The sequence below is a fragment of the Colius striatus genome, chromosome 10 (assembly GCF_028858725.1).
Source record: "Colius striatus isolate bColStr4 chromosome 10, bColStr4.1.hap1, whole genome shotgun sequence".
In the NCBI taxonomy this organism is placed as follows: Eukaryota; Metazoa; Chordata; class Aves; order Coliiformes; family Coliidae; genus Colius; species Colius striatus.
The window spans coordinates 23537407-23549746 of record NC_084768.1 but is presented as its reverse complement, the minus strand read 5'-3'; the positions used below and the strand labels follow the sequence as shown (position 1 = coordinate 23549746).

The 12340-nt window shown below is 38.4% G+C and overlaps 1 protein-coding gene across 11 annotated transcripts in view; it reads left to right on the top strand.

Moving 5' to 3' along the window:
* FGGY (FGGY carbohydrate kinase domain containing) overlaps positions 1 to 12340 on the top strand; it is a 308898-nt gene that overhangs the window by 265650 nt on the left and 30908 nt on the right. For all 11 annotated transcript variants that reach the window (XM_062003165.1, XM_062003169.1, XM_062003170.1 and 8 more), the window contains 3 exons: positions 2302 to 2363; positions 7401 to 7548; positions 9201 to 9275. In XM_062003165.1, coding sequence (XP_061859149.1) covers positions 2302 to 2363; positions 7401 to 7548; positions 9201 to 9275 — 285 coding nt within the window. The remainder of the gene's footprint in view (positions 1 to 2301; positions 2364 to 7400; positions 7549 to 9200; positions 9276 to 12340) is intronic.

Genomic DNA, 12340 nt, shown 5'->3' with positions numbered 1-12340 from the left:
CATTCCATATGGAATAGTCAATGAAGAAGAAACAGAATTAACCCTGGAGCAGGCAGCCCAGACACACCCTGAGCAGTGACTTGGCGTTCCCTCCTCTGCTCTCTCCTTGGCCACGTGAATCTGGCATTCCTCTCTGTGGTGTCACAGCTCTGGTGGGCAAATCATCCCTTGTCCTCTTATGCAGAAATGCTTCCCATTGCATCTCCAACCCATCCTTAGCCTCACAGATGAAGCACTGTCACAGCAGGTGGGATGTGCCTACTTTAATTGTTTTCAGGTCAAGATGGGGCTAGATCCAAAGTATCTTATTTTATAGGGAACTGTTTCAACCAGAAGTAAAATGCAATTACTACTTGGAATGCTGCCACTTTAAAAGCAAAATGGCAAATCTTGTGCATTTCTTTGTAACACTTTTGAGAGGACAAGTCTCCTTTACCAAAGCAAGTAAAGTCACTTGAGCTCTAGAGGGGATAGAGCAAGACAGTGTTTTGTTCTTTGATGGATCAGGGTGGTTCCACACTTAAAAAGTACCATGAGAGCTCGGGCATTTCAGAAAGGTGATTTTAAATATCATTTCTATTTTAATACCAGAGAACAAGACATTTCTTAGTCATTAAAGATACTGCTGGAAAAAAATACAGGATCTTGTTAGGACCCATAGCAGAAGGCAGCTCTAAGTATTGCTAAGGATACTAGGGAAGCTCTTTTAATAAAACATTTTTGGAGTATCTCATGGGGTTTTCTTGAAGCTGTGTGTACAGAAAGCACATAGGGAGCCATAGGAGGAAAGCTCCTGCTTTCTCATGCTTAAAGATTTCTGAACACAAAAAAAATAGATGTTTTGGGTTCCTTTCCATTGCTTGATCTACGCCCAAAGGTGAATTCTTTTCATGTAATTTGAACAGTCAGTTGAAATTTTTAGAAGTGAAACTGATACATTTCCCTTTAAAAATCTCTTAATTAATGTTCTTTTATTGAAACAGCTGTAAAAATAGTCTGTTGGATTTTGAAAACTGGTTCAGATAGAGTCCAAATGAAGAAATAAGAGCTCTGCTTGTTTGGAAAAGCCTTGTTTGTTTGTGTATTAGATGGATTCTTGCACTGGATTTTTACAACTTGTAGAAAGAAAGATACTGCACAACAAAGGATGGCATGATATCATTGCACACTGTAAAATAAAGAACAGCAGAAAAGGGTTTCTGCATGCAATCCTCATGTGGCCATGTCTTGAATTAAGGGCATTTAAATATCTAAAATCATAACTTCTGTAACATTCTCATGTAAAGTGTTTTCAGAGCACACATGTATATGAGATATTTATTTATAGATTTATTTCTGAATTTATGAGCTGCTCTTGTGTCCTAAAGAGATTATGCAAGACTGCAAAATTCAGGCCTGAGCTTTATTTCTAATGTATGTACATGTCTGAGTATGCACATGTTGATGCAAATCTCACAAAGAACGGGAATGTGGTTTTTTTATTGCTACATTCAGATATGTGTGCTTCATTATATAGTTTCCTTCACTAGACTCATGCTGTTAAAAATGAAATACCTAATGTGGTTTGCTGACAAATAGGTATTGTCAGATATTCTCACTGCCTTGAGTACCTCTGGTTTTGCCTCCTTAGCTTTTACTAATCAAGAGGCCACAAGACCTGCTGAATTATTGTGTTAAAAGTGCGTATTATTCTACCTGGTACTTTACTTTGTGAGTAATGGTAGCCACTGTGGAGTGAAAGGACAAGCTGATTTATAAATTTAGTATAAAACAGAGCCTATATTGATCTTTTTTATAGCAATAATTGCTTGTCAGGGTATGCATTTTGTTTCCTGCAATAAACGTATGGAGCATCTATCAGGATGACAACACACCTTGTGTTGTATTAGAGTGATATAGAATGATGTAGGGATCTGAGCCAAGAAAATGCTTCCTTGAGGAATATCAATGAGGGTATGCATGGAAGAGAATGGGAAAGATTAGAGGACATGCTTTCAGGTAGGGTTGGATGGGAAAAAGTCATCCTTTTGGTTTGCTCTTCTGACTGAGGAGCTGCATGCTTAGTGTTTTGCCTATTTTTTGATGCAATGCTGGTTGTATTTTCTTCCTGTTTTAAAGCCAAATCCTGAATCCAGTCATGTCAGTGGGAGTTTTGCTGTTCGCTTCACTAGGACTTAACACCTCATGAGTAATTTAGAAGCTCTCTTGTCTTTTTAAAGTTATGGTACTACATTACTCTTTTCCAGAACTGAAACTTTTAAGATGTAATCATCTCCAAAATGTTGCTTTCTTCTTTTTCAGATAGATCATGTGGTCCGAGGCCATGTCGCCTTCCCGGAATTACAGTCAAAAGCTGCAGCCAGGTCACTGCTGTTATTCCTTTGTCACATACCTGTCTTAGAAACTGGTGATATGTGATGTTCTTCTCTCCTGTTTCCTTATTCTGAAACGGGAGAATTAATAATCTGATAGTGAGTTGGAAGTATTTACAAAGTCTTGCCAGGTGATTGCTCAAAGATGAAAGCTTTAAACTCCCGTCAGATACCTTTGGCATATCTAAGTGGTGATATTAACTTTTGGCTTTTCGATTTCTTTTATATCCAGCCCAATTTTTTCTTGATACCAGAGTATCTGTCCTGTTCAGCAGACCTTTATGCTTTTGGCTAATAATGTGTCTTAATTTGTAAGTGACCCTGTTAAGCTCCAAAGATGAGATATGGCTTAATTAGGAGTATATTATTCAATATTTTTGCACGGTCATCTAAGGGAAAATACAGCCATTGTATGAAAAATTCCTGCATGGCAGCACAAATAGAACAGAGAAACCCAGGATGAATTTCTCAGACAAAACTTAAGATGTAGGAGTGAATTGGAGGTAACTCCAGGATTCCTTGAGCAGGAGGCTGTGTGCGATGTGGAATTTTAGTTTGGTCTGCTTTAGTAGTAGATGAAGACAGTCCAGACACTTTCTGTCAGATCTGGACTTTCTCAAGCTGTCTTGGCTTGAATTGCTTTTAAGATGGTTCATGTCACTCCCAGAGAGATCTGAGCTGAACAGTTGGACATGTTGGATGAAAATTTTATTTGCTTTTAATTTCTTTGTCTTAGATTAAAGAAGGAAACCAGCAAACTTGGCACTTTCTCTTCAGTTTATCAGTCTGATCTAAAAGGCAAGGCTCAGTCCTGGTAGATATGTTAAGAGCATGCAGTTGTCTCCTGGGGGATGCAGCTACCTGGTTTCTTTGTATGACCCTTGCATGCTTTGTAGTGCCCAATGCCTTACTTGTTTGTTAAGAACTTGACCAGGATTTCCAGAAATGTATTGGATTTCATTCAATATGAAATAGATTCATACTTCCTACAATTCTCTTTCCTTTAAAAAAGGAAATCAGGAAATAAATTCATCTGTGTATGTTTGGAATAAGGATTGATCTATGCTTACTTCAAAATGTTGGCATCCAGGCTGTTTTCCCCATGCCCCCATATGAAGCATAAGAATATGACAATTAGTTTAGTCTGTAACACCAGGATAAGCCATTTTTTTGTGTGTTGGAAAAATGAGTATACAGTGGGCTGCTTGTCTGTGCTAGGTCTGATACTGATCTGACTGACCACAGCTAATTTCATAGTGCAAAAAGCTGGGATTGTGATGTGAATAGGACACTAAATACAGAGTATCAGGAATGGAACTCCATGTTATCTGAGTGTATGGTGTTGTAACTTTGGATCCCAGTCTCCTGCAGTTAGTGGAACCGTGGAGGACAGCACTGAGAAAAGCATTATAGTATTTTCTGAAAAGGATGATTATATTTTGTAAAGTTAGTTTGCTTCATGATATTTTTAAATGCTTTCCAGATATTACTGTCCTCACGAAATGTTTGGGTAGCTATAAATTTAGTAAATAGGTCTCTTATTAATTCCCTCTACCCCCTACTGTCCTTCCCAAGTATTCATTAAATTTAATTTGAAGAAACAAAAATCAGGAACTTTGCAATTGGAATGAAATTTTTTCTCCTTATTTCTTAATTTCTTTCTACATACAGAGCACAATCTTCAACCTTATCAGAGGGACTAGTAGCAGTAGCTATACAATCATAAGGCCTTTGTTTGGTGTTCAGCGTTGGCCCAAAGTTTGGATTATATCTTTAGTTACATTAAGTCATATATCTAATAAGAACACGGTGTTGTGGGGAATTGTTAGTGATGATGATAAATTATTTGCCTGGAAACCCCAGCAGAGTATCTCCCAAGGATCTGGTTTATTACATTTAGTATGTTGCCTGTGTGGGTATAGGAACCGATGTCTGTTCAGGCATTGGAAAAGGTCATCAAAAACAAACAAGAGTGAGGATTCCATGTTACCGTGTGCAATTGTTTATTCTTTACTTCCCATGCTAGGTGCAACACTGTGAAGAGTTAAGCTGGTTTTGTGATGGCAAAAAGCACATTCATGTCTGGATCATTAAAAAACAACACCTGAGGTCACAAATCAGTGCCTCTTACGTGCTTCTGCCTATCACCAACTTCTACATTCCTAAACCTGTCTTTCCCTTCTCCCAGGCTCCTAACTCTGCTAATAAGTAGGTTTGGTAATGCTAAAGTTCCTGCTGAGCAGCTGATCTCAGTGGCTTCACTGTGCAGGCTTCTATTCCTTTCCCTATAGCAGGAGGAAAGGTTTGCAAGCTGCTTTTACCACTGTTTCAGTAATTTGTGGTAACTTGTTAGGGCACAAGCAGCTTAGACTTGCCAGAAACCACCTCCTGCTGACCACTTGTGCTGAAGACCAGTCTTGTGCAACCCTCCCAGTACGATTCCTATATTCTCTTTTTCCTTCTTTTACTGGAAGTTGAGAGAGTTGGATTACATGAGGAGTGTCTGGACAGCTGTAAATGTAGCATTTGGTCTAACTACTTGGCATACTCTATGAGCAGCAAACTTTTTTTTTTCAAGCAGTGCAAAGAGTGGCAGAAATTGCTGTGTATGTAGCACTTTTGGACTTCAGTCTATATATTGTGTAGGTGTGGCATTGAGCCATCACTGATACATTAAAGCCTGTTTAGGTAGGCTAGAGTTGGAAATAAAAAAGAAGAAATAATATGATCACTTATATTTTAAAGTTTAACTACTTCTGTTTCCTAGAATTACAGTTTCCAATCTTCTGAAGGAAAAAAGTGTCTTAAATGTTTAACAGCAAAGTGTATATGCCCTTTGGTGTTTTGTGAGGCAGTATGTTTTAGGACAAAATTTCCCTTCCTTCACTTTGCAGTTGAAAGAGATGGCTGCTGAAAAAAAAGCAGTGAAGTGACAGACACGTTATCAGCAATTTTGTGATCTTCCAAAGCAGAACATAGTAGTCAGATTTGGCAGTTCTCTAGATATTTTAGTACCTCTAGATATTTTAGAGCCCCTTTTTTATATTCAGTAATTATATTTTTCTCCTGAAAGATTCCTGCTGGCATCCTCCAGGATTCCTGAACAGATTAAATACCAACTTCTTGTTTCTGATGTCCCTATTATGAACATAACCCTGGGCAAACTTCCATTACCACGTTATTCTCCACTTTCAACACAGTTCCTTTTTAAGAGCAGTTGCTTGTGCTCAGCTCTGCAAGTCAGCTCTATCTGCTACTGATACCTTCACATAGAACCAAAGAGAAAAAGCTGATAGTATAATACTTTATATGGTAGAAACTGGAACCGACAAGTGTTTGAGAGATTTTGCCAGTCACTCACTTCAGATGTAGTGCCTTGAAGCCATAGCTATATGTAGAAAAAACCCCAACCAACCAACCAGTGAAAGATGTGGAAAATGTAATTTCAAGGTTACATTGGTCTTAATGAAATTTGGCTGAACTTCAGCCTCTTTTGTACAGTCCTTGTGCTCTGTCAGAGCTGCATGAATGGTTAATCCTTGTGAAAGTAATCCAGCAGGATGGAGAACAGATAGAAGATGGGATGTCTGCTAGTTCTGTGGCTGAATGAAGCTTTCATTTCTTTTCCTTCCCAACAGGCAAGCCACAATGTGAACTGGAAATAAAATGGCTTTGTCCTTAGCATATACTGCTTTAGTGCGGTCTTTAGGATGTAGAAAACAGGACCACTTCTACAACAAAGGGGAAAAAATGCTTGTGACCTCAAAATTATCATAATTCAAGGCCAGGAAGACACATAAAGTACATTTTAAAGTACGTGAATAATGATGTGAATTAGTTATTTTAATGTCTTCCAAGTGTACTTCATTTTGAATGATATCCTCTGATAGCGTACACATGGTAAGGTATAATTGAAAAAACATGCAGCTGAATGGTTGAATGCAAAGTATAAATATACAGCTGCTAGCAGGTCAGAAGTCAAACTAGTAAAGCATATGCCAAATTCCCTGAGGGATCTCATTAGTGTGTGATTGAATATACATGTAGAGGCTAAATGAATATCACTGTTTGGGTCTACAGTGGATGAGACAATGACTAATCAATTGTAATTAGGGTTAGATGCTATTATTGACCCACACATCTAGAACTAAATGCCTCACTTGGAGATTTCTGAGGAGTTGAAAAATATAGATACATCTGTTTATGATAGTGTGAGTGTTTGAAAAAAAAATATTCTGAGCATAATTGCAACATTTTTTAACTGGAATGTCACAAGAGTCATTGCAAGCCAAAGCACTCAAGAATTCACTTTTAGTCCTCGGATTACTGTTAGTCCAGGAAAAAGTCTGTTGGATGTTGTGGAGTTGGGTGTAGTATCTGAACTTAGATACAATCATAGTTAGGCCCATGTTCAGCTCCTCCCTAAAACAGCAGCCACTTGCTTGCTCTCCTCCACCCTTAGTGCTGCATTTTAATCATAACACACACTGAAATAATTATGGTTTAAAAAAGGAAAGCTGTAAGTCCAGTGCTATTGATTAATCAGAGAAATTTTGAAACATTTGTAAAGGAATTTGATTTTCATTTCTATCTGGAATCCTCCTTATTCATCGTTCTCAGCTGCCTTTTCTCCAGTTTTCTCTTTTACAGTGTCAGCAACTTGCTGTTAGAGGCAAGCATCATCAACCTCCAAAATACCAAACAGCCCCAGCTCCTCTAGGGTCCCAAAGGAGTCAATGTACAAAGTCAAGATCACAAAGTGCCATTTTCTCCCTGGCCCTGTGTAGCTGAGGAATTCAGATAGCCTGTTGAATGGAGGTGCAGGTAGATGTCTCCTCTGCCCAAACCCTGCAGTGCCAAAGCTTGGCAGGCAGTCTGTTTTGCCTTTTCTCCCTCCTGGTTTTAGATTTGGGATTTGCTGCTCTTTGATGGGTTTTCTGCATCTGATGGTAGTATAAATGTCTTATGTTTGATGAATAACCTCCCCCACTCTTTTTCCAACTTGTTGTGTGTTGTTTTTTTTTCTAGTGCTCACAGCATATATACATACTTGAACAATCACCTGGATCTGATTAAGAACTCTTTGCCTGTGGGTTTCCTCACTGTTGATTTACATGTTTGGCCAGATTTCCATGGTAACAGATCTCCTTTAACAGATCTGACACTAAAGGGCATGGTAAGAAACAGCCTGTCTTTGCAAAAAGGTCAATACAGGTTAAAAAAAAAGCTTGGAAGAAGCTTTTCTTTTTTGCAATGTTGAGTGTACTCCTCCTTAGCCATTTCCACTATCCCGTAGGATTTGGGTTTCCTGCTGCATTTTGAAGTGTGCCAGTGTTTCAGTTTCAGAGGTCATTGTAGTTGAGATATCGCTATAGCCACATGTATTTTCTAAAAATACAAGGAATGTTGTGTATGTCCCAGGATCTTTCCTAGGCATCCCATTTCAGAGCACTGACTAGCAGTGCTTACTGTTGGGAACTCACCTATCTACTGAATTTTGCGTACCTGTTGCTAAGAATTTCGACTCAGATTTGGGTATGCCTATCTGGCCAAGGAATTAAATAATCTGAGGAGAGTTTACTTGATTTAAACAGGTGAATGTTTAGCAAATGTGCTGTCTTAGAGTTGTTGGGTAGTAAATTTCAACATAAACTGAAAATCTCCTCTGCTAATTTTTAAAAATGGGTGTAGCTGCTCTTAAGATAGGAAACGTGCAACCACAGTACTTCATCTGTCTTTGTTCAAAGGTAAATCTAACTTGATTCTGGCTTATGATTTTAAAATTGCTACTTTTAAAACAAGAGATTGAAAGATTGTGTTCTGTACAAAGACATTTTCAGAGCATTGCAATCTGGAATCAGAAAGAGTTTAGAAGATCAGCAGAGAACTTCTGCTGGGGAGATTTTCAGCCCAGCTTTACATATTTAGATGTTTCTTTTCACTGAACTGTCTTGATGATCGATCAGCTGTCAAGTCAGGATGAGAACTGCGTAGAACTATGACAGAAGAATATCATAATGATATAATCTGTTGAAAATACCTGTTGATTAATGCAAAAATGCACTTCAAAATTGCACATTGTCCTTGAAGTGGGCATCTCAAACTACTCACCAGCACCAAAGTCTGCTGTGATGGGAAAGAGTAGGTGTAAACACTGCAACACGTTTTAAACCACAAACGAGAGAACCATTAAAAAAACAAAGACATCTTTTTGGGTCCTAATAATACCTCTTTTATTTTATGGAAGAATTATATGCTGCAGCAGAATCAGAATGTCCTTGGTATGATGACTGTATGCAAATACTGGTAACAAGAACACATTTTTCCTGCCACAGTTATGTCTGCAATCAGGTCTTGCCTATGCTGATACTAATCCACAGTGACTATAATGCAGTATTGATTTATGTCAGAGTAAAGGAGGTTAAGATACAGTCTTTAATTATTAATTGTATTTCAGTGTGAGGGTACTTGGAAGGGAGAGGGAGAAATGCTTTTAAAAAGTTATTTTTATGTAATAGCATTTTCATATTATTACATTAAATACATTCACGAGCAATATCTGAGTCATAACATAAAACTGTCGGAGTTAATCTATCTCTAATCCCATACAATATGCTGTTTGTTCTTTATTCCTTTGCAAGGGCAAGAGCAATTTATGTGGTTCTTCCCCAGATCAGGAATAACATGTTTAACATAGCATTATGTGTACAGCTCACAAAAGTAAGGCTTAGAATTAGCTCTTAAAACTTGTTACAACATGAAACCGTAGAAAATAGCAGAGTTTTACTTTGGCTGGATTTGTACATGTTCTTTTTGATCTTTATACAGGTTGTTGGACTAACATTGTCTCGGGGTCTGGATGAACTCGCCCTTATCTACTTGGCCACGATTCAAGCCATTGCTGTAAGCCATTTTAAGTGCATAAAAGAACAAATAAATTGTCTCACGTTCTGTGACAGACGTATCATTTGCTTCTGCTAAACATTCCTAATAATACATGAACTCACTTAATGGACTTCTTAAAGGAGCAAAGTATTGTTTACTCTCATTTTGACTACTCCAGGATATTTGACAGACTGTAGAGAAAATGTTCCCCTAAAAAGTTTTCTCATTATGGCAATTCCGTAAATGGAGCTTTTGCTTCTAGTGCAGATGTGAGGAAAGAGGCTGATAGTATATGAGACAGTGTTAATATCCTGGGCTGTCTAGAGGGAAGCTGAGAGAGTGGGGAAAAAAAAGCTTTGACAATTGTGTGCAGGAGCTTGCAGTCCCCTAAAATGCCTCAGCTTCAGATTGTTCCTAAATCCATGGGTTTCCCCTGCTTGCCTGTTTGATGAGTCAGAACTCTGTACCACAGCAAGTCAGAATGGGTCTGTGATTCAGTCCTTGACGCTACAGACCAAACAGCCCAGATCTCATTCCTCTCTCGCTTTCCCTCGTGCAAGACAAGCAGTTGTCCCCTATGCAGCATTCCCAGCCTGTGGCTGGGGTTCTATAAAAGCAGACAGAGGAGCTGTCTTTATGAAAATCTCAATGTTTGCTGACATACAGAGATGGGTAATTTTATTGGAATACTTGTGTTTCTTCCCTACTTTTCCTTGGAACCCAGGATTTCTAGTTCACAAGACACAGAAACTGGGTCAAAGAAGTTGTTTTGGAACCCTGGTGCAGGCGTTTAGTGCCTGAAATGGGCATTCCTTTGACATCCTTTTTGTGACTTTGTTTTTTCTTTTTCTTTTTTAAAAGTTTATGGAACTCGAGGTGATTTTGCAAAACATTAACAGTATGATTAATTGGGGAGTTTTCCTGACAAAACTCTATTCAGTTGGAAAACTTCCAGAATCCTCTCCTGGTTAAACAACAACTTTGCTAGGCTGGGTCAGCCATCTGGGATATGGAGGGTGGGCGGCTGCTGTAAATTTATTGTGGATTGTACATCTTATGTGTTAACCCTCCCTCTTCAGCAAATAACAAGAACTTAACCCCAGCCTGGAATTCATTGTTGCTAGTTTTTATCCTTTTTAAGATGTATGTAGCTTGGTTATACCTGATGCTTCAGCATAATCCCACCACTTAAATAAGAATGTCTAGGAGAATTTAAACAATGCCGGCCACTGATACTGCCCTCTGAAAGAAACTTTCCTGTGTCAAACAGGTGCTCCGTTATTATATCATGCTAATGAAGTGGAAACGTTCTCTGCTGGAAATCCTGGGAAAGTCACCTATTATGTCATTATAAGCTGCAACTCAGATTTTGTTGTAAAATGCAAATACCCTGTTGAACACTAAATTCAGCCTCTGCAAATCTTTTTGGTAGCAAATTGAGCTGACCATGAGATGGAATATAAAAAACTGTTCTGTGGTTTTCACTGGAAGTGAATGGAAATTCTTGAACGCTGTTGAAACAGTAACTAAAAACTGGACAGAGCAGACTTGGATTTGACTTCATATATTTGCTAACTGCTAATGTGATACCTAGGAAATGTAATTTCCCCCCTCCATACTCCATCACTCCCAATTTTAACTTCCCTTTTGTTGAAGAAAAGAGTTGTGAGTTCAGGACAGCCCCAATCCTGTACCATTAGCTGTCTTCAATGAGTGCGAGATAGACTTTAAACTGAAGTAAAAAATCTTGTGAAAAGTGTAGGCTTGCCCACAGAATGTTAATCTCTAGTTTTCTTTTCAGCAGGAGAGGCTTTTTTCTTTTTATATGAAATTTGCATTTGAAGCCCCTCAATTTGCATTTTCTCCAATCCAGGATTAAATTAGTTCCCCCCCAACCCACAGTGAAATAAGTCCGGCTTTAATTTAAATTGCCCTGTGAATACAATTTTCCAGGCAGGTAAACACAAAATCATTTTCACAGCATGTTCTTTCTCAGGGTGTTTGACGTGTGCACGTTGTGAGAGAAGGTGTTAATAAATGTGAATTTCAGAAGCAGTGAAAGAGAATATCCTTTTAACTATTCATGGCCAAAATGCAATGCAACAGTTAGACGGATGAGAACATGATCAGAGATATAATTGTGGCTGTCGAGCCCGTTCTGAGGAGACAGACTCTTTTTAGAGCAGTTTATTTTTCCATAATTAAAATTGTGGCTGTGTGATTTGGAAATTAGCCCTCTGTGTCAATAGGGAAGCAATGGATTTAGTCAGCTGCTGTTGTGGCTGCTAAAGTTCCTCGTAACCGCTTGCCTGAAAAACCAAAATGCGTTTGAAGGCCTATCCAGAATGGTGCCAGTCATTCATAGTGAATGTCTCCAGTCTGATGAAACTCTGCTAGCTTTAATTTTCAGTAGCCTTTACTTGAAAAGGGGTTTACTGCAAGCTGCAGACCTCTTAATGAGCCTGAAGCATCATATAAAGAAAACGTAAATTACAGGTCCTGAAAACTTTGACCAGATCGTGGGGTATCTGCCTACAAAGGGTCACTTTGGGCAAGATTTGGACTTGAATTTGGCATTTTGTCAAGCCTGGGCTTCAAAATTAACATCCAAGGTATAATAAAGAGCTATTTTGGACATATAGTCTGTCACAGAAATTCAAAATATCCTTGCAGGAGGAAAGAGAGAGAAGGTAACTTCGGTGAGTAGTAGGAGGCAAGTAAAGCAAACAAAAAGAGAAAAGGTATTTTAAAAATTGCAAAGCATTTATTTTCAGCATTCAGGGAGCGGAATGGTGAGCTGTTCTCACTGCACTGCCTCAGAATGGAGACTGTAAATGAAAGATTCAAAAGTATGCCTGCATTTCAGATGTTTCAATTAATCCAGACATGAAGCGGAACATTTTATTGTACATAGGGCAAAGGCCAAGAGAAATATTTAAGCCAATACAAAATTCCTCAGGTTTTCCTTTTTACTGAAAAGACAGAAAATACAGGTTTTTATTTGTTCTTTTTTTGTTCTGTTTTGCTGTTTGGCGTCAGAATTGAAACCTCTTTGCTGAGAGTTGCTATCAAATGCTGTTATA